We start from the raw sequence: 23519 nt of genomic DNA on the forward strand, positions 1-23519 counted from the left end.
CAAAATTATAGCTGGATAGTACTAAATGAGTACTGGTGTTGTGTAGCACAATAGGGTAAATATAGTTAACTGTAATTTACTCTATATTTTCAAAAAGCTAGAAGAGAGAATTTTGAATGTTCATAGTACAATGAAATGATCAATGTTTGAGGTAATGGATGTGCTATTTAATCTGATCATTACACATCGTATGCATGTATTGAAATATCACTCCGCATTGCATAAATAGGTATTATTATTGCGCGTCAACTAACAATAAGAGTGAAATTGTTGTTGAGTGAATGAAAAGGAGTCAGAAATTGAGTTTTGCAAAGGTATTTATGCAGTTTTGCAAAAGGCTGTAGATTGAATTTCAGGCTGTCTTCCTGAACCAGATTCCGGTGAGTGCTCTGTATTAGTTATAGCCACCAGTAGTCTTCTAGTATCTATGCTTAAGTGCGATAATTTTGTAGATAGAATTTCAGGCTGTCTTTCTGAACCAGATTCCTGTGAGTGCTCTGTATTAGTTATAGCTACAAGTAGTCCTCTAGTATCTATGCTTAAATGCAATAATTTTGTAATCATTTTAGTTTACCAGCAGTATTGTTGTCAGGGTAACATTTCTTTGTTCTAGGAGATTTCCATCATGACTGAGGACATAGTTATTTTATTTTGTTATGCAAATTTTTCATTTACTGTTTTTATGGTTTTTTATCTGCAAAGGTTTAACACAATTGTTCCAAACTGCTTGAGCATTACAGATAATTTTAGCACTCAGAAATGACTTCAAAAAGAGACACAGAGAGGACACATTCATTAGGACATACAATCACAATTAGTATTTTCCAAAAACTCCCATCATTAATGCAAACAAGCTGAATACCAGAACATACCAAATAGTCTCTATGAGATAGATGGTTAAAAATTGGATGAAGAGAGAGCCTACCAGGTATATTAAAGGCCTAGAAAAGGTCTTCAGTATGTTCAAGTAAATAATCTCTTACCAGGGCAAATGTTTGTGCACAAAGGGAGGGCAGGTGGGGGTAGGTGGCAGGGGAACTTATGGGACTTGTAAACAAATTACTCTCTTTTTTTAGCGCTAAAAAATTTTCATCTCTTGGCTTTTGGAATGTTTGAAAAAGTGCAGGATTTGATTTTCTCTGGGACTTTATGTGACTATTTTCAAATACTTAAAGCAGTTTGGCAAAGATTTTAGTTTCTTATTCTTCTTCAGGGTGAAAATCACTATATTTTATTGTTCTTCAGAAGCCAGACAATAAAAGGAAATAATGTTGCCAAGATTTTGCTCTCTGTGAGAACATTTACATTACCCTTCTCTAATTATTTCTCTATAGAGTTTTCCAAAGAATTAAAGGGCTGAAAGGAAACCTGCTACTCACACGATAAAGAGTTTATTCCATATTTACTTTTAGGCAATTGAATGAGCTGTTCGGCATCTTATTCATACTTGTCTGCAATTAGCTTTAGGTGTCCTCTTCATATTGTTTCATTCCCATTAACATCCACACTGGTGACTTGCCATTAATCATGTTGCAGACTCCTTTGTGCTGCTCTGGTGTCTAAGATTCTAACTCATTAAAAAGTCAGCACTTCCTCTTGTCTTTGGTCCTTCTCATTGCTTCTATCAATTGAAACTTCCTTCCTTCTTTTTCATATTGCCACCTTTTTACTAAGGGGGATTGCATTATTTCTGCATTAACTCCTATCTGGTTCCGCACAAATGTCTAGACCTGTGAAGGGTCTGAGATTTTACTTTACTTACAAGCTAACAAATTATCCTGGCACAATTTAGTGAATACCCAGAGTGTTTTACATTTATTACTGTTGCTTATACTATTCATTTAACTTGCATCATTTCATTTAAGGTCAGTCACTGGGACGGGCCTTAAGTTCTGAGTTACACACAGAAAAGATGCCCATGCTCCCTGGCACTTGGTTTACTTTGTATTCTCTTCCTTTCCTTTGGTTTTTTGGGGGAGAAGTATTAACATGATAGTGCCTTTCTGTCTTGATGTGTCAGCCCCCTTCTTATCCCTGGGGTGGTCTCTCTTGCTGAAACGTTTGCCATTCACCCTGCTACAGTTAAAATGATTAGTACCAAGGATATATAATAAATAAATGCTCATTTTTCATCTTCTCTGAAGCCACATCCTAAATCCTTCTGTTTTTACCAATGTATTTTAAGGCACACATATTGTTAATGAGTGGAGCCTGGTATAAGTAGAATATTGTCTTATTCTCTACCTAAATGAACCACAACATGGATTTCTGCGTAACAGCCCGCTAATTCTGTTTCCCAGACATTATTCAAAGCTGCTATAGTACTAAACCCATTGTCAGGCTTTTAGATCTTATCCGCAGGATATAACGAAGCTATAGCCTGTGAATCTAACATCTGAATTGCATTTATTATTTTATCTGATAACACTTTCTACTTTTTTCCAGCTGTTGTATTAATTATTGCAATACTCCAAAGCACTTCCAGCTTAAGTATTGGGACTGAGTGGTATAGCTACTATTATTATGCCCTGTTTACAGGAGAAAAAATAAAGGCACACAGAGCTTAATTAACTTGCCTAAGGTTATAAAGTTAGTGAGAGAGCTGGATTTAATTTTAGCCGTCTACATCTGCAATCTGTGCTCATAACTTCATAACTCTTTGCTTTACTGTCTCTTCAAATTATTGTCATTTGAGAGGTTTAGGTAGTAGGTATTGTTATGGATTCATAATAGGGGCAGTACAGTTAGAGTTTATGGAGAAGTGAGTTTCAGCTGATTCTTAAAATAGAGAATAGGTTTGAATATGTGAAAAAGAGCATTCCAAGATGTACAGAATAAGCAAAGGTTCGGAGACAGGACTAACCAGAGTATGTTCAGGGAATAATGAAGATATTAGACTGACTATAGAAATAATAAATAACCAGTGAACTTGGTTAGTATTGAAAGTTTATCCATCAGAACTTCACTGGAAAAAATATTGAGTGTTTATATCTGAGTTCTTAAATTCAATTGGATTCTTTTGAAGATACTACTAATCTTACTCATTGGGAACATTGACTCAGTTTTCAAATGGAAATACATTAGTAAGGAAATAATGAAATAAAATTCATAGTTTTTATTGTAGAAAATTTTTTTTAGTATTTTCATTTTTTCTTGAGCTAGTTCTACTGACACCAACATACTTTGATTAGTTTAACTTGTGATAAAATAGGTCCAGCAGGAGAAGTTGGATGTAATTTGAATTTCTGCCCGATTTCAGAAGAAAAATGTTAAGTGTTCTGGTCATTTCTGGTGGAGTGAAGGTCTTGTTATGAAGTTGTCATTGGCAGGTTTACAGACCACTGAACGTGGCTTTGTTATTTACAAAAACCACAACACACATACGCAGAAAGTAGCTATCATGTGAAAACATGTAACTCTGTCAAAGAAATGTCATGTTTATGTAGCCTAGTGAAAATAAGAATCTTGATTGTAATGGGAAGCTGGTTCCTTTCCTAAGCTTGAGGCTGAAGAAATGTGAATTTTCCTTTGGGTTTTGTGAACCACCCAAGTTTGAAATAGACATAAAATAAACAAATAAGCTGCCAATATTTATTTATTTATTTTACGTTAATTATTTTTTATGAGACAGGTCTCACTCTTTCACCCAGGTGGGGGTGCAGTGGCAAGATCTTGGCTCACTGTAACCTCAGCCTCCCAGGCTCAAGCGATCCTCCCACCTCAGCCTCCCGAGTAGCCAGGACTACAGGCCCATGCCAGGATGCCCGGCTAATTTTTGTATTTTTTTTGGTAGAGACGTGGTTTCACTATGTTGCCCAGGCTGGTCTCAAACTCCTGAGCTCAAGTGATCTGCCCACCTCGGCCTCCTAAAGTGCTAGGATTACAGGCATGAGCCACTGTGCCTGGCCTATTTGTTATTTGTTATCTTTACAAACTAGAAGAGCTGTGAAGAGCAGGGAAATAAAGTGACACCAAAGGTTAGGAACTGCAGAAGTGTGGGAGGTATAGAGTTGGCCAAGTGGGAATTTCTTTGAGGAATCTTTTGTTTTGACTTGTGTGGATAAATAAGCCGCTTGTGATTACATAAAGAATTTTGAAGCTTAATTTCCTTTTCTAGAATGGAGAAGCAAACCCCTTTACAACTCTCTTTTTAAGAGTCTGGATTTGTAATTGTCTAGTAGCTTTTTGAAGTCATCAAAAATAATACCAAAGATTATTTTTTCCAAGCTAAACTGTGTTGGTACAGTGCCATTTTATATAGTGCCTTACCTATTTAGAACTGTAATTTGTACCATAGATTTCTCAGGACCCTTTAAGGGTAGGATCATAGCTATTTTGGAATGGGACCTATTCCTAGGATACATATGTTAATACAAAGTCCTCTGTTACTACTGTGTCAAGCTACGTTGAAAACACTTTCCTTTTGATAAAATGAATAGAGGCAGTAGCAAAAAATGAATCCTAACTGACCTTTAAATGAGTCTTTGCATTAGAAGGCTAAAACTAAGGGCTTCTCAATATTTTTATCCAAAGAACTGTCTGACTGCAAAGAATAGTGGACAGGGGTGTGGTGGGGAGGAAGTGGGGATGGTTAATGGGTACAAAAAAAAAAACAGAAAGAATAAGACCTAGTATTTGATAGCACAACAGATAGACTGTGGTCAATAATTTAGTAATTTATGGACAGTAATTTAATTGTACATGTTAAAATAACTAAAGGAGTATAATTGGATTGTTTGTAACACAAAGGATAAATGCTTAAGGTGATGGACACACCGTTTACCCTGATATGATTATTACACATTGCATGCCTATGTCAGAATACCTCAGGTACCCCATAAATATATACACCTTATACACCTATGTACTCACAAAAATTAAAAATTAAAATATTTCTTTTGAAAAGTGAAAAAAGTGAAACCAACAAGCAAACAACAAAGAACTGTTTGAAATATACTTAAAAGAAATGTTTATTTTCCAAATATTTTAATTTGGAAAGACATTCAAATTGGGATTGGTTTTAACTCACAGATCAGGATGAACCTGTAAACTTTCTCTTCTGGTTTTATTGTTCATCGTTTCCTTACTTTAAAGTTTCTATTCTTCATTAATTTCTTCCTGGGCAGAACACATTAGCTTATGATTCTAGCTATGGCACAAATCTAGTATGACCTTGAATTGGTTGCCAAAGTTAATCATCTGAGCCTTAGGCTTTTGCTGCTATACAGTGGGATTATTTATTATTTAACATGTTGTCATTTCCAACATGTGCCCTTAGTGCCATGCAGATAAGCCTGCCTTTGGTGGCTTCTAATTCAGAAAAACTAATAATACACACACACACACACACACACACACACACACACACACTGTCACACACACACTACATAATTTATGTACTCTATATGTTTCCTGATTTAAGTAAACTAAACGAGATAGAAAGTAAATTTGAACTAGAGTTAATTTTATCTATCCTTACAAAGTTGTCATGAAAATTTATTAAGAAAAATAAAATAGAGTTCATTTTATTAAGAGGGCATTAAATCTTAGTTGGTAATGTCTCTTTCCTTCTTTCCTTTGCAGAGTATGTATGTAACTGCTCTGTGGTTGGAAGACTGGATGTGAATCGCTGCAACCAGACCACAGGGCAGTGTGAGTGTCGGCCAGGTTATCAGGGGCTTCACTGTGAAACCTGCAAAGAGGGCTTTTACCTAAATTACACTTCTGGGCTCTGTCAGCCATGTGACTGTAGTCCACATGGAGCTCTCAGCATACTGTGCAACAGGTAAGCAACAGAGGGTGGAACTGAAGTTTATTTTATTTTAGCAAGGGAAAAAAAAAGGCCCCTACTCTCAAGGACCATACTGGTTTAAACAAAGGGGGATGAGGGTCATAGATTTACAAAATATTTTATATACTTTTATTCCCTTACTTTATATGTTATATTTAATGTCGGGATTTAAAAACATCTAATTTACTGATTTAGTTCTTCAAAAGCACTAGAGTCGCCAATTTTTCTCTGGGATAATTTCTGTAAATTTCATGGGAAAAAATTATTGAAGAATAAATCTGCTTTCTGGAAGGGCTTTCAGGCATGAAACCTGCTAGGAGGTTTAGAAATGTTCTTATGTTTATTAATATACCATTGGAGTTTGAGGAAATTTGTTCTTTGGTTTATTTTTCTCTCTAATCAAAATTCTACATTTGTTTCTTTGGACATCTAAAGCTTAACCTGGGGGTACCCTAATTTATTTAACTAGTGGTAAGTAGACTGGTTTTACTCTATTTACCAGTACATTTTTGAGACCAAAAGTAGATTAAGCAGGAATTATCTTTAAAATATTATGTTATTTGGAGGTAATTTAATCTAGTGGAATAATGTACTGTTATCTAAGCATTTGCCTTGTACTGCACTGAAAGTAATTATTCTTTGACCTTATGTGAGGCACTTGGCTTTTTGTGGACCCCAAGTCAAAAAACTGAAGAGACAGTATTAAATAATGAAAAAAATAATGACAGGTTATACTCAGTGTAACCTGGGTATAACCCAAGATCTGCTGCCACTTAGGAGCTGTGTTCCTTGGGCAAGTAATTTTGTTTCACTGAGCTTGTTTCTTCTCAAGGTTGTTGTGAAGATTAAATGAGTTGATATATATCAAATGCCTAGCACATGTCACTCAATAAATTCTGGTTTGTTTTAATTTCAAAGGAATATTATGGGCTGAAATGAGAGAACATGTTTTAAGAACTTTTAGCTCCTTGACAAAGAAGTGCTTTATACTTTAGCAATAAATATTTTAAATGCTTTATAAATGATATTATACTGTTATGGAATATTGTATCATATTGTAGTTTATTAAAAATGTAGAAGAGGCTGGGCGCGGTGGCTCACGCCTGTAATCCTAGCACTTTGGGAGGCCAAGGCGGGTGGATCACTTGAGGCCAGGAGTTCTAGATGAGCCTGGCCAGCACAGTGAAACCCCGTCTCTACTAAAAATACAAACAAATTAGCTGGGCGTGGTGGCACACACCTGTAGTCCCAGCTACTCGGGAGGCTGAGGCAGGAGAATCGGTTGAACCCGGGAGGTGGAGGTTGCAGTGAGCTGAGATCGCGCCACTGCACTCCAGCCTGGTGACAGAGGGAGACTCTGTCTCAAAAAAAAAAAAGTAGAAGAGAACTTCATTAAGAAGTTTATAATTTCAAATGCAGCAATAATCAATGCTTCTGATGCTTAATATTTTAAAATAGTTATTTGTCTTAATTTTCACAGCAACTCCTTATATATAGGTTACTAGGTCACAAAGATAGTAAGTGCCAGAGAAAGAATTCCAAATTAGGTCTTCAATTCCAAGTCCAGTGTCTTTACTACCATCGCATACCGTAGCATGTAGATTCTATAATGAGAAAACTGATAATCACTCTATTCTTTGAGATTGAGAATAGAGTGGTAGCTTAACGCTGTTCCCTCCACTCCCCCCAAAACATGCTCATACAAGTTAGATTCAGAAGTTTCACATTGCTTACCGTTTTAAAAGATAAGCTATTGTTAAGTTTGTTCATTCTGGTGTCTCATGGAGTGTCCACTACTTTCTTTGGAATAATATTCTGCAAACATATTTGTGGAGAAATAGAAAAGTGTTTACTTCTAGGCCCAGTGCTTTATTAGAAGAGAAAGAAATAAAGGAAGGATTAAGAGAGAGTTTTATAATAGAAGCTGTAAAAGAGGAAAAAACAGTAATACTAATATTTATGTACTATCTTACTGTATTCATAATTCTTCTGCAAATTATTCCTGATTTATCTTTTCTCTGACAGTTAATGCTACCAAGTTTAATGCTGAAACCCTATCCTGAAAATAGGTGGTAACCATAAAGTAATGGAAAAGTACACTAGACTAGTAATCTAAAGGCCTAGGGCAGGGGTCCGCAGAGTATGGCCTATGAACCTAATCCACCCCACTGCCTGTTTTTGTAAGGTTTTATTGGAACATAGTTCCATGCATTTATTTATGTATTGTCTATGGCTGCTTTTGTGCTATAGTGGCAGCATTGATTAGTTGTGATAGAGACTGTATGGGCTGCAAACATAAAATATTTACTATTTGGCCTTTTTGGAAAAAGTTTACCCACCCCTGGTTTATATGGTGGTTTATATCCAATCACGGTGGGTATTTCTAGGTAATCATGTAACTTTAGGCAGTTCACTTTAACCTTTATTTTATTCATTATTTTATTTTATTTTGAGACAGAGTCACACTGTATACCCAGGCTGGTCTCGAACTCCTGGGCTCAAGCGATCCTCCTGCGTTGGCCTCCCAAAGTGCTGGGATTATAGGCATGAGCCACCATGCCTGGCTGAATTCTTTTAAGTGTTTGTCTTTTTATTTGTGAAGTGGAGATAATAATCCATGTCCTGTCCCTCTCCTGCATAAAGTTGTTTTGTCTTAAGAAGCAAGATAATGCATGCATAAATCTTCTAAGCTGCAGTTGCTAGACAGATAATACAAATAATTATGGGAACCATTATTGAGCATATGCTATATGCTAGGGCACTCTACTAACTATTTGATGTGCATTATCTCATTTAATCTTTTTTTTTTTTTTTTTTTTGAGACGGAGTCTCGCTCTGTCTCTCAGGCTGGAGTGCAGTGGCGCGATCTTGGCTCACTGCAAGCTCTGCCTCCTGGGTTCACGCCATTCTCCTGCCTGAGGCTCCCAAGTAGCTGGGACTACAGGCACCCGCCACCACGCGTGGCTAATTTTTTGTATTTTTAGTAGAGGTGGGGTTTCACCGTGTTAGCCAGGATGGTCTGGATCTCCTGACCTCGTGATCTGCCTGCCTTAGCCTCCCAAAGTGCTGGGATTACAGGTGTGAGCCACCGTGCCCGGCCATCTCATTTAATTTTTACAAAAACTCCCTTGAGGAGAACATTATTATTTTCCCATTTTGACTGAGAATTTTGATGTTTAAAGGGTATAGTTAACTTGACTAATTTTATATACTAAAGCTGCCATTCAACCATTTGAACAAATGTAATATGTAAGCAGAGTCCACCGAATGACTTCACAGTTCGTGTTTTTCCTAGTAGAAAGCCTCTTGGTATTTAACACCCAAATGTCCTAGAATTCATTATCTCTCAATTCAGTGTGTTTTGGCAGATCATTATAAAATACATATTTACATTTATGTCCCAGAAATACAGCCAAATACTGCATTTTAAACAAAATAATGTGTGAGAAGTCTGTGTTAAATTCCAGATATAATTGGTAGACTGTCAGAATCACATGTCAACAATTTGAAAGGTGCACCAAATATCAACAAAGAGGATATGTAGCATGTTACTACTTGTAGCCACTGTTAACCTTAGGAATGGTTTTTGCTCAGGAAGTGATGTTTTCAGCATTTTATATCCTAACATGGGAGTTTGTTACTTTTGTATAGGTGCTTTACTGTGTTTTAGTTACACTTTAGGAACTTGGTTAGTTGTTTGGGGTTGACATGAAATGAATTGTAATTTTTTTCATTTAAAATTGATAAATAGGTTTTTTGTTAGTATCTCATGTGGAGTATCTGATATTCAGTGATGGACGATTCATGCAAGAGGTGGAAGAGACCTATAATATTATTACTACGTTACTTAATGGTGGAGATATGTTGTGAGAAATGTGTTATTAGGCAATTTCATTGTCACACAGCATCATAGAATGTACTTACACAAACCTAGATGGTATAGCCTGCTGTATACCTAGACTATATAGTATGGCCTGTTGCTTCTAGGCTACAAACCTGTACAGCATGTTTCTGAACTGAATACTGTAGGCAATTTTAGTACAATGGTAAGTATTTTTGTATCTAAACATAGAAAAGATACAGCAAACATATAAAAGATAAAAACGGCACACCTGTCTAGGGTACTTACTATGAATGGAGTTTGCAGGACTGATGGTTGGTCTGGGTGAGTCAGTGATTGAGTCATGAGTGAAAGTGAAAGCCTAGGATATTATTGTACACTACTGTAGAATTTATAAAGTCTGCACACTTAGGCTACACTAAATTTATTTTTAAAAAGTTTTCTTCAATAGTAAATTAATCTTAGCTTACTCTAGCTTTTTAACATTATGATCTCTGATGTTTTAAACTTTTTGACTCTTTTTGATAACACTTAGCTTAAACATAAGTCCGTTGTACAGTTGTACAAAAATATTTTCTTTTTTATATCCTTATTCTTTAAGCTTTTTTCTATTTTAAAATTTTATTTTTTACTTATTAAACTTTTGTGTTAGAAACTACGACGTAAACATACACATTAGCCTAGGCCTACACAAAGTCAGGACCAATAGTACTGTCTTCCACCTCCACATCTCGTCCCACTAGAAGGTCTTCGGGGGAATAACATGCATGGAGCTGTCATCTATGATAACAGTGCCTTCTTTTGGGATACCTCATGAAGAAACTGCCTGAGGCTGTTCTAGTTAACTTTTTAAAAATCGTAGATGTACACTCTAACATAACAATAATAACTGTAGTATAGTAAATACATGAACCAGTAAGTCATTTGTTTTCATTATTAAGTATTATGTACTGTGTATAATTGTACATGCTATACTTTTATATGATTGGCAGTGCAGTAGGTTTGTTTACACCAACATCACCATGAACACATTAGTAATAGGTTGCAGTGTGTTACCACAGCTATGATCTCACTAGGTGATCGGAATTTTTCAGCTTCATTATAATCTTAAGGGACCATCATGATATATTCCATACATCATTGACGGAAATGTCATCATGTTGCACCTGACTGTATTATTTTTCCCTGTTCTATATGGACTATTTTCTATGTGTACCTACCTGATAGCTTCTGTTATCCTTAGTAGGTTTCCTTTTTTTAATGAGGTAACACATGATTTTATATTATCCTCATAGCATCAAAGTGTGTTGATTTCTAAAATCCTTTATCATCTTCTTCTAAGTGAAATCTGGAAGGATCTTGCTTCCCCTGCAGCTCATGCAGGTAATGGTTGTTTTCTGTCTCACACTCTTACTTCTGGACCTGGAGCTGCAATAGATATCTCTCTTGCTCTTCATTGCTGCTCTCAGAGTGTTCTTCCCAGCCTCCTTCCTAAAAACTCCTGTGAAGCTCATGGCAGCAGACTATGCTGTCACACCTCCTTGTTGCTGTTTCTACTCCTGGGCACTTGCCTTTATTTCTTACACTTGGCTCACTGTTATCTCTGGCACTACACTTGCCATAATTTTAGATGATTGCAGTATCTGTAGATGAGCCTAACAATACTTCAGCCTCTCAGTTTCTTGACCTCTCTTCCAGTAAGTTTTCCTCCATGCTCCTTCCAGTCTTTGTTTCTTTACTTGCTGTATTTCTTGTTTGTCTTTGGCATATTAAACTTCTGACATAAATTTATACTTCTATTGGTCACAACAGAGTCATTTTTTTAGTTTTAAAAAATATTATTAAAAAATAAAGGCCGGGCGCAGTGGCCCACGCCTGTAATCCCAGCACTTTGGGAAGCTGAGGTGGGTGGATCACCTGAGGTCAGGAGTTCAAGACCAGCCTAGCCAACATGGTGAAACCCTGTCTCTACTAAAAATACAAAAATTAGCTGGATGTGGTTGCATGCGCCTGTAATCCCAGCTGCTTGGGCGGCTGAGGTGGGAGAATTGCTTGAACCTGGGAGGTGGAAGTTGCAGTGAGCTGAGATAGCACTATTACACTCCAGCCTGGGCAACAGAGTGAGACCCTGTCTCAAAAAAAATAAAATAAAATAAATAAAATATTATTTCAGAATGTCAGGCAATTTGTCAGAACAAGTAGTGTATCACAAAAGTAGTTTAAAAGCCTGTACTTAAAGGAAGTCTTTATAAGGAAGGCTTAGGAGCTCTAAATCCACATAGCCCTAAGCACTGAATTTCTTAGTAGGAAGTTAAATTGACATGAAACTAGAACAGAAATGGAAAGTTGCAGGACTGTGTACTTTGCAAGAAGATGTGGATGAACTCTGAGGAAACAGCTCTGTGTTCTGCTCTGCTAGAAATTATATGTGAGTGGGTTAAGGGAGAAAGGAAATTGTAGACAAGTAGTGTGATGACGTGTAGTAGAAAGGGAGCGGAATTTGAAATTGGTAGACTTGGATTCTATTCTTGGTTCAGCCACTGGCTAACTATGTAACCTTGATTAAGCTGTTTGACCTCTCTGAACCTCAGTGCTTTTATCTGTAAAATAGGATTAATATGTCTAACATGAAGGATTTTTCTGATAATTAGTACAAAAATACAGTTAGATAGAAGAATAAAGATCTAGTGCTTGGTAACACAATAAGGTGACTATGGTTAACAATATATTTTGTATATTTCAAAAAGCTAGAAGAGTAGATTTGGAATGTTTCCAACACAAAGGTCATTACCCATTGTATGCTTATATAAAAACCACATGTCCCCTATAAATATATATGACTATTATATATCCATAAAAATTAAAAATTAAAAAAAGTTTAAAAGAAGAAAACTAAATTGTGCGCATATCTGTGTGTGTGTGTGTGTGTGTGTGTGTGTGCGTGTGTCCACTTAGACTGGCACATAGATTCAGCTCAATAACTCTCTACTAGTTGAATCTCTTTTTGGTTTTTTGGTTTTGTTTCTGTTTTTTTTTTTTTTTTTTTTTTTAAAGACAAGATCTCGCTCTGTCACCCAGGCTGGAGTGCAATGTGGCTCAATCATGCACTCAGCATGAGCTGCGCTGCAGCTCAACCTCCTGGGCTCAATGGATCCTCCCACCTCAGCCTCCCAAGTAGCTGGGACCACAGGCATGCACCACCACGCCTGCCTAATTTTTGTGTTTTTTGTAGAGACAGGGTTTTACCATGTTGCCCAGGTTGGTCTTCAACTCCTGGGCTCAAGTGATCCACCTGCCTTGGCCTCCCAAAGTTCTGGGATTACAGGCAGGAGCCACCATGCCTGACCTGTTTTTTGTGTGTGTGTGTGTGTGTGTGTGTGTGTGTGTGTGTGTGTGTGTGTGCTTGTTTGTTTGTTTTAACTGAGGAATAGAATTAGTGTTATACCAAAAAGGAGGATTAAATCAACCACCCTTGAGTATGAGTAGATTTTGGGGTATTTGTTTTTTGTTGGTATGCTAGAGAAGAAGTTGTTCATTATAAACAGAAGAAATTCTCTTATTGTCTTCAATTTTTATTTAAAAACCTATTATACAGGCCAGGCGCGATGGCTCATGCCTGTAATCCCAGCACTTTGGGAGGCCGAGGCGGGCAGATCACGAGGTCAGGAGTTCGAGACCAGCCTGACCAACATGGTGAAACCCCATCTCTACTAAAAATACAAAAATTAGCCGGGCATGCTGGCGGGTGCCTGTAATCCCAGCTACGCAGGAGGCTGAGACAGGAGAATCGCTTGAACCGGGGAGGCGGAGGTTGCAGTGTGCCGAGATCATGCCATTGCACTCCAGCCTGGGCCACACAGCAAGAGTCTGTCTCAAAAAAAAAAAAAAAAAATCCTATTATACCTTTTAAAATTGAATGCTATATATTTTAGAATAATAATAGCTTAAACTGAATACTTGCTAGGCATTATCCTAAGCCGTTTGCAGTTATTAATTTATGTAATTTTCATAGCAACCATATAATGTAGGCACTATTATTATTATTCTCATTTGTACAGGAAAAAAAATGCAAGTTAGGTAATTTGCCTAATTTGCTGCATAACTGCCAGTAAGTAAAAGAGTTGGAATTAAAACATTTGCAGTCTGGATCTAGAGTATATACTCCTATCCACTATGCTGGTACAGCCTTCCTCAAAATCTCAGATATTGTGCAAAGAGAGTGAGTATTGTAAGAAATTCGATGCTGTGGTGCAGACTTCTTGATATTTTCTAGAAATTTCTTCTAGTTGTCTTTTGGTAATCAGACACTGACCATGGTGTGATGTAGCTCATGTTATGTAAATAATAACTCTTCTTTGTAAGGACTAATCCTAGTTTTGGCGTAGTAGAAATTAGAGCATGAAAGGACCAGCCCTTTGATGAACAAATACCAATTGCAATATCTGTTATATTGCCCTTCCTTTTTATTAGGCACTTTGGAATATTGCTTTTGCTCTTGTCAAGAAATTTATAATCTAATCTGTGCAAAACTATGAAACACATACAATACAAAATAGTTTATGAATATCTGCTTAATTTGTAAGTATAGTAGTTCAGAGTAGAAAAAGAACAGGAGTAAGTAAATTGAAGTGTAATAGGAAAGGCTTTCCATAGGAGGTGGAGGTCTTACAGGTTATGATTTAGAGTGGCAGAGAGATGAGAAGTCCTATCAGGAGAAAAAAAAAACATGAAAATTCCAGTGAATTTCCTGATTATACAATGACATAAGAAATCTGATATCCTATCACCAAATTCTCTTCTGTTGTGACCTCTCTGTTCTCTTTTAAAAAATAAGAGTAGAAAAGTGGATTCAATTCTATCCTGATTCCCTCATATATTGAAAGTCTATGGAACTAACAATTGGCTTTTAAAAAATTCATTTCCCTATTCTTTATGCCCATATATTTCAGTGGGAGTCACCCCAGTGAGGGTAGATTTTGGCTGCAGGAGCCAGATGTGGGTTGAGCAATGTCTTTGTGTGCAAACACAGAGTTCTTTATGTACTGACAGATGTCCACCCCCTCACATCACCATTGGTGTTCCAACCTGTTTAATTGGAAGGAGTTGGTCTACAGTATCTGAACTTTTCAGTTTTGCTTTTGAAACACATTTCAAATGTTTTTCCTGATTTATATTTTGACATGTGCTTAATAAATGAATAGAGAAATCAGGTAGCATTTTATCTCAAAAAGCAGTATGCTTAGTGACTGCGTGAATCTCAATATAGTTCTTAAAATGTTATCAGGGATGCCTTTATATGTAGACAATTGCATATTGATTTGAGGCTTTTTTGCCACTACAACCTCCGCCTCCCGTGTTCAAGCAATTCTCTGCCTCAGCCTCCCAAGTAGCTGGGATTACGGGCACCCGCCACCACGCCCGGCTAATATTTTTTTTGTATTTTTAGTAGAGACGGGATTTCACCATCTTGGCCAGGCTGGTCTTGAACTCCTGACCTCGTGATCCACCCGGCTCGGCCTCCCAAAGTGCTGGAATTACAGGTGTGAGCCACCGTGCCTGGCCTGATTTGAGACTTTTTAATGTATTCACGGTAGGTTAGAGTACAAGGTGCATCATTTTAGACTGTCTTAGATAAAGAAATTCTGTATTGGATAATATCCTTTTCCATAAAATCTGTCGTTGCTGCTACACAGTAAGTCCTCCTCATCATCGTAGGTTCTTGGAAACTGCGACTTTAAGCAAAACAAGGTACAACAAAACCAATTTTACCGTAGGCTAATGGATATAAACAAGAGTTCAAATTCATATGGCATATTTCTGGTCATAGAAACATCACCAAACTACCAAAAAAAGACCAAAGACACTTCTAATAATAAACATTGAAATAAACGTGAACTATACATATATGTAAGAAAAATTAATAACAAGTAAGAAAATTATTTACCTAGTTATTCCAGTTTAGGGTCGTGGGTGGTTGGAGCCTGTCCCAGCAGCTCAAGGTGCAAGGCAGAACCAACCCTGGACAGGACACCATTCCATCATAGGGTGCATTCACACACCCCGCCACACTCAGTCATCCTGGGATGATTTCAACCTGCCAGTTAGCCTGACATGCACATCTTTTGGATGTGAGAGGAAACCAGAGTACCCAGAGAAAACCTAGACCGACATGGGGAGAACATGCAAACCCCACACAGATAGTAGCTTCCACTGGGAATCATTTGTCTTCAACAATGTTGTACTGAAACTACATTATTTGAGGACTAGCTCTACAGTGTATCTTAAAATTTACAGTCAGCTTTCCTTATCTGTGAGTTCCACATCTGCAGATTCAAGCAATGCAGGTTGAAAATATTTTTTAAAAACCAATTAAAAATAACAGTTCAACAATAAAAAATGAAAATTTAAGAAAACAATATAAAACAACAATTATTTACATAGCATTTACATTGTATTAGGTATTATAAGTAACCTTAAAGTATCTGGGAGGACGTGCATATGCAAATACTGTGCCATTTTATGGAAAGGACTTGAGCATCTGAAGACTTCGGTATGGTGGGAAGGTCCTGGAGCCAACCCCCATCCCATGCTCAGGGACAACTGTATTTACTATTTTGCATTTTAATTGTGGGAATGTGCCTCAGGTTAGAAGGCAAACTTATGCAGTAAACTGATGCCAAAATAAATTTCAAATGGAAAGATGACAAAACACCTCAGAGGCTTCATTCATATAGGGCTCTGAAGGTCATCTCTTGTGTAATACTGGACAGTAACAGCTGCTTTTGCAAACTCTTATTTACTACTTTGCCTATACTTCTGGAAGATTGAGAAAAAGGTTATTTGATCACTAGAAACAACAATTTAGAAAAACTTTGTCATTTCATTCATGTTTTATTTTTAAAAAGACATTGCATTTGCCAACCATATGTCAAAAGATATTACCTCTGTTCTCAAGGAACTTACTGGCTAGTGGACTTGCAAAGATAGACTTGCAAACATTCAGGGAGGTCTTAAGAGAGGCAGTTGCATTTGGATTGATATTGAAGAGTGAGTAGAAATTTGTATAAAGAAAAAGACGTCTTCACTGATTGCAAGTGGTTCACTATTTCTTGAAGACAAAGTTTGGTAGTAGTGGGGAAGAAGGGTTGAAAGGAAGTAGGCAATGACAGGATGACATTTTTGTCTATTTGTCCACTGTTATATTTCTGACACCTAGAACAGTGATTGGCACGTACTAGATATTCAGTAAATACTTGATGAATGAACAGAATGAATGAATGAAGAATAAACGGGGCCGAACCATGAAGGCCCTGATGTGCCTTGTAAATACGTTTATCCATTGAAGAATATTTAACAAGAGGTGACATCAGACTTGTTTTTTGGAAAAATTACTCTCCCAGAAGTCTGGTGGTTAGAAAGAGTGGGCTCAGGCAAGGAAACCAGATTGAGAAACCTGTTGTAACAATCTAAGCAAGAGAACTTAAAGGCCTGACTTAAGATATTAATATTGGCATTGACAATAGTGCTGGAAATGAGAGAATTTAAGAGATATTTGGAAGATAAAATATACAGTACTAAATGGTTGCTTGTCTATGGAGAGAAAGAGAAAGAGAGAGAGAGAGAGAGAGAGATGACTCCCATGTTTCTGGCTTGAGCACATAAGTGAAGAGCTATTCTATTATTAATAACTAATTAAAGAGTACAGATAGATAAGCAAGTTAGAGGGAGATGATGATGTTAGGTTTCAAAAATGTTGATTTTGAAGTGACTATGGGATATTCAGGTAGAGATGTCTGGTAGACACTTGAAAGTAAACATTTGCATATTCGTTGTGTGTCAAACTCAAAATCTAATCTAGCATATTCTTATGCTATTTTGTAGGAAAGCAGAACAATACTTCACTTTTTTTTATTTTAAGATAACTTTACTCTGTACCCCAATTATTCCTGCAATTATACCAATCTCTAGTTTAAATTGCCTTTATGGTACACTTGAATATTTTTTTCCTTGAAAGTAGACTTTTTAAAGGTAGCCATCTTGATCAAAAGTAGGTAACTGCTTTTAGCCTTTATCTTATTGTGATTCATTTGATTCAATAAATGCTTGTATAGGACCAAATGGTTTATGTCTTAGAAGATATCAAGTATGTTAAGTTCATGGAAAAACAAATTAAAGTTTGCATGTTAATAAATGGTCAGAGAGGAGCTTGTTCAGAAAAAGGCACTGATTGCATTGGGATTTAAGTGTAAATAATACGTATCTAATACATTCTGGAAAGCTCTATGTTTTTTTCAGTGGATTTTTGTCTTAAAGTTTCCATTCAATACAGGGCATAATCTGCCCTCCTAGTCTAATCATTAACTAGATATCAGCTGTAGTCAAATGAATGAAAAAAAAAAAAAACCTTTTTTCCAGGTCTCGGTGACCTTTGTGAACATTAACATGTCACAGTGTGTTGATATTGCCGTTGATTAAACATGTTACCGTCCCTAAACCATGTTGCAGACTCCTCTACTTATTTCATTTTATTAAGCTAGTTTTAGGCCAGTTTATAATTTTTTAAAGAAATATCTTAAAATTTTGTTATTTATAGTATTAGATCATTTATTTCATTTTTGTGAGAAGCTCCCCTCTAAATCTGTAGTTGAATATATGCTAATAGTATAAATAATTAAGTTTCTATAAATGCAGTATTTGGTATTATGGTTTCTGTTGAATAAAATAAATACCTTATACTAAATACCGCATTTATCTGCAGGTAATTTAATAAGCCTTGTGAGAGATAAAAGATAAATAAGATAATGGGTCTCATTCAAAAGGAGCTTCTGGTCTAATAAGGACACTATTAAATATGTGTAAATAGTTACAATACAAAGTAAAAATTGACCCACATCACAAAATACAGTATAAAGATAAAATGTTAAGGGGATTAAGAAGCTGGGAGACATCACTTATAGCTGGAAAACTCAGAGCTGAATTCATTGAGGAGGTAGCTTTTGATCCCAGCTTTGAAGGAAGGAAAGGATTTAGACATACAGAAGTGAAAAAAGATGAGAAAGGACTTTACAGACAGGAAACATCAAAATTAACATCTCAGAGATGGGCTTACTGAAGATGTCAAGTGGAAGAGGAGTTGGGGCAGGAGATGAGTCTGGTAAGTCCCGTTGGGGTCAGGTCACAGGGAGCCTTTAGGGCCAGACGGATGATTTGGGTTTTATTCACAAAGCAATTTTTAAGCAGGAGAAAGATCAACACTGGATTGTAGCAGTAGGAGAATGAGTAGATGTAAGTAGGGAGAGATTAGAGGCAGAGTAAAAACTAACAAGGGCCAAAATTAGGGTAATATTAGTGAGAATGGGGAGAATATTTAAAATATGGAGAGTAGTCAGAAGAGTCAGAAGGGTGATACGCCATGACAGCCGTGTTTCTGTGCCTAATTCTGTGGAAATTTTGTAATTTTTGCATTAATACATACAAATCTAGAGGTAGTTTGTATTTCTAAGTTGAACTTATGGAAATGCTTAGGCGCAAGGTTCCTTCTCAGGCCCACACCCTCTCCCTGTGCTTACCATTCTTCCTTTGTTGCAGGCTGCAGGAATTGAATCTGCTTTCCTATGCTCCAGCAATTGCTACCACCCACTGTATCCCCTGGGATTTTTATTCCTGCATTAGCCTTGCTGCTGAGTGTCAAGCAGTGTCCCCATATCCACATTCTTTCTGCATTACTGAAAAGAAATCCAAAGGCCCTTTACCTTTTAAGAGTTTTTAAAACTGTTAATCTTTATAAGGAGGCCTTTGAGGGTAGCAAACAATAGATATTGGAAAGTTGAAAGCTTATATAATTGACAAACTTTACTTCTTTTATTTTTCCAATTAATTGCTCTGGCCCTCATATGCCTAAATAGCATAAAGTCAAGCACTCTCTCCTCTTGATGCAACACATTATCCACCAGGTAACTAATTGTCCTGTAACTCTAGGGGTCAGTCCTCCTGTGATGCTAGATATAAAAGGAATGTGATTCTGATCAGTTCACTAATCCTACTGTTTCTCACTGCTACATGGAATTGTTGGGGTGAAGCCTGGTCCCTGAACAACCTAATGGATGGATGATGCTTGCTCACAACTGTGATGATGCTTTAACTGGTCCAGATCCTTGCAGAGGCAGCAGTGATTCTTTAAGGGAGGATGAACCCAATCCCTTAATGCCACATTCTTTCAAGGATGCTCTAAATTGGGTCTCCTAGGTTCTAGATCTTAACAATCAGCTCCTTCAGTTTATATGTGCAGCCACATCTCATTGTGTAAGCCAGTCCCAAGAGTACTTTTTGAGGACATTTTGTAGAATCTTTTCACTAACAAACCTCAAACTTTCTTCCCTCCCCAGGGCTTAAGCGCCTTTCTTTAGTCACTCAAAATATAAAGAGTCTTGTTAAACCCTTATCTCAGGACAGTAGGGCCTGTTCATGCTATACTTATGTAACTAAAGGAAACCCAACTTAAATGATTTTTCACAATCAGGAGGGTCTGCTTCAGGGTTATTTTCCTACCTCTACCCAAATGGCAAAGCAATTGCACACTTCTCTTGCTAAAGAAGAAAGGAACTACAAATTTAATCTTTATAAACATCTCTCTTATAGGGCATTTTACTATACTTAATATGTTTTAAAACCTTACGAACATGTAGTGTTTTCCTGTCTGTAGTTTGACTTCCTTCTGAGACAAAAATACCACACAACTTGACAAATGCTCCTAACATTATTACTACCACTATCAACTCCAGAATGAACGGCACTAACATTTACTGACTGTTTACTATGTGCCAGGGTAAGTGCTTTATATTTACTGTCTTGTAAGGATAAAATAACAGTTAATTGAAGGTGATATATTCTATTTTACAGATGAAGAAACTGAGACTTAATTTGCCCCAAAACAGACAACTAATAAGTGGCAGAAACTGGCTCAAATTAACATCTATCTGACTATCCTGCCTTCAGTGGGTCCTAGTGTTTATTAATTGGTTGGCCGAACCACTGCTTAAAGCCTGATAGCCATCCTTTAAGTTTAGCTATCATACAAACAGATTCCTAGCATTAAAAATTATCCTCTGTGTGATCAAGGTAACATCACTAGCAATATGTCATGAATATTATGTATCCCTAATGTGATGAGATGAGAAAGATACATTACATCTGTGATAGTCTTCCTCAAAATTCATAACCTCATTCTAATTGTGACAAGAGATCAGACAAACCCAAATTGAGGGAAATTTCACAAAATACTTGTCAAGTTCCCTTAAAAGCTTCAAGGTCATAAGAGACAACAAAAGACTGAGAAACTGTCAGATTGGAAGAGGCTACGGAGACATGATGAGTAAATGCAAGACAATATCCTAGATTGGATTCTGGAACCGAAAAAATGGATACTGGTAGAAAAATTAGGGAAATCTGAGTAGTTAATAGTATTGTGCCATTGTTAATTTCTCCTTTTTGATAAATATGTCCTGATTACATACGAAGTTAAACAGGCCGAGCCTCATGGTGCCTCACACCTCTTATCCCAGCACTTTGGGAGGCCAAGGCAGGAGGATCGCTTGAGCCCATGAGTTTGAGACTAGCCTGGGCAACATAAGGAGACCCCATCTCTACAACAGATTACACAATTAGTCAAGCATGCTTGTAGTCCCAGCTACTTGGTGGTGCATGCATGTAGTCCCAGCTACTTGGGAGGCTGAAGTAGGAGGATTGCGTGAGCCCAGGAGGTCAAGGCTATAGTGAGCCATGATGGCACCAGTCTGGGCAACAGAGCTAGATCCTGTCTCAAAAAAAAGAAGAAAAAAAAACAAAGAAACATTAGTGGAAACTGGGTGAATGGTAGATTAGAACTTCCTGTACTATCTTTGCAACTCCTCTTTAAATCTAATATTATTTCAAAATAGAAAGTTAATAAAATTGTTATTTGAAGCAGTCATTCAAGGGAGTATAGACAGTATTATTTATTTGAGGGCAAAGTTGGTCCTTATGGTAATTCTTAGCCTTAAGTACAGAAGAGAAATTAGGATAAGGAAATAAACTTACTTTGTTGACCTGCCATTTTAGATGTATGACATTGTGGTTAGAATGTACAATCAAATTCATAGCCTATTTTAATGTTCTTTTTTCTCTGCAGTTTAAAATGAATAGCTTCTAAGACTCATGTTAGTAGACTTAGGCTAAAATAGAAGGCCTCTTGTTCCCACAGAGAAGGCTTTGTCTTCCTCTCTATTCCCTGAAAGAAAATTAAATCAGCATGACTTTTTCCATCTCAGATTTTTTTTTTTCATAGCAAGAAATATGTTTCCTAGAGGATGGAGATAAATATGGGACTGTTCAGCTTTTTTTCCTCCTTGGATGTGATTTCTTCTCAAAATACCTAAATTTGTCAATCCTAGAGGGAGACTTGGACTTGAAGTTTCTTTAGATTTTCCATAAAAAGGGACACAAATGCTTCAGCCATGATTATTTTGACATAGTATATAGGACTAGTTTAAAAATTATAAATTCCATTATTATGGCTTTGTGTAGATTAAATGAATATTCTGGTGTGATATATTTTGTGTGTTTCAACAATTTGGGGTTTTCAATTTAGTTTTTCAGTTTGGGGTTTTCTACATACACTACAGAAGGAACATAGGCATGTTTCTCACATTGCCAAAAGCGGTAATGCAAGTATGGCTTATATTGTCAATAACAAAATCTCTTCCTTCTCTTTTGCCAGTTTCCAACACATATACCATGACCATTACTTTAATTAAGTTTTACTTTTGCTGGCCTTGAATTGATTTTCAAAGGGTTCTGCAATTGAATAGAATGTCCAATAAAACAGATATTGTGGATATTTGAAGGAAACATTTTTACAGAGAAATATATTAGCTTTCTTGACTAACATGTTCACCGAAAGAAGCTGCATAATCCAGGAGACGCAGCAGGAGGAACAGAAGGAAATTAACATTCATTGAACACTTTAAACCTCCATTCTTGATGTTTTACACATAAAACCTCTCTGACTTCTCAGACAACTCATCCATTTTGTTCTTAGCAGCTAAATTACTTAGCGACATGGCATAACTAATAAATGGCAGAACTTAGATTTGAGCCCAGATCTGTCCGGCTCCAAGTCTCTTCCCACTGTACCCTGAAATAGAATAGGCAAAATTAGATATGGCAGTGTGAGCATCTCAGTGTAAGTGCAAGGCTAGCTGTGGGTGAGTATGACTCATCAGTTTAGGTACTGGCCTATGGAAATATAAATCTAGAAATCAGACCTGAGCTACAATGAAAATAAATACTGAACAGAAGGCAACAATAAAAATTGTTAAGAGTATACATACAGAATCATTTGAAAGGAAAAGGCAGGAATTAGGGCATTAGAAATATTTAAAGCTAGGTCTGTGGTTTGGGTGTCAGAACATCTGACTTGCTTGGGTTTAATTTAAAAGGCAGGCATTTGATATGTGAGAAGTCTGAAAGCAAGTGTCATGGACCTAGTCATTGTGGTGGAAAGTGGAGAGGCAGGGCCACTGAGACCAGGAGCCAGGCATTGAGAAACTAGGGACAATAGTTGTAATTAATCATTAGGAATATAGGGGACTGAGGACAAAGGAACCAGTAGCAAATGGGACTTGACAGACCGCTGAGGTTGATTGCCTTAAGTACCCTCTTCTTAGGTTAGAATTGATACCAAATTCAGGGTTCATCACTATGCCTGGAAGTGGAAAGTAAGTAGCTTTACCAGTCAGGGATAGGGATATAAAAAATAGAGTGAAATAAGTACAGTTAATTTAGTAGAGTAGTTCTCCAATTATGGTCCCCAGACCAGCAATATCAGTATAACCTGGAAATTGCTTAGAA

The 23519-nt window shown here is 36.9% G+C and overlaps 1 protein-coding gene across 1 annotated transcript in view; it reads left to right on the forward strand.

The window, feature by feature from the left end:
* The window catches only part of MEGF9 (multiple EGF like domains 9), a 113971-nt gene that overhangs the window by 49397 nt on the left and 41055 nt on the right, over positions 1-23519 (forward strand). The window contains exon 2 of the mRNA XM_520222.9: positions 5584-5785. Coding sequence (XP_520222.6) covers positions 5584-5785 — 202 coding nt within the window. The remainder of the gene's footprint in view (positions 1-5583; positions 5786-23519) is intronic.

This window comes from Pan troglodytes, chromosome 11 (assembly GCF_028858775.2).
Source record: "Pan troglodytes isolate AG18354 chromosome 11, NHGRI_mPanTro3-v2.0_pri, whole genome shotgun sequence".
NCBI lineage: Eukaryota > Metazoa > Chordata > Mammalia > Primates > Hominidae > Pan > Pan troglodytes.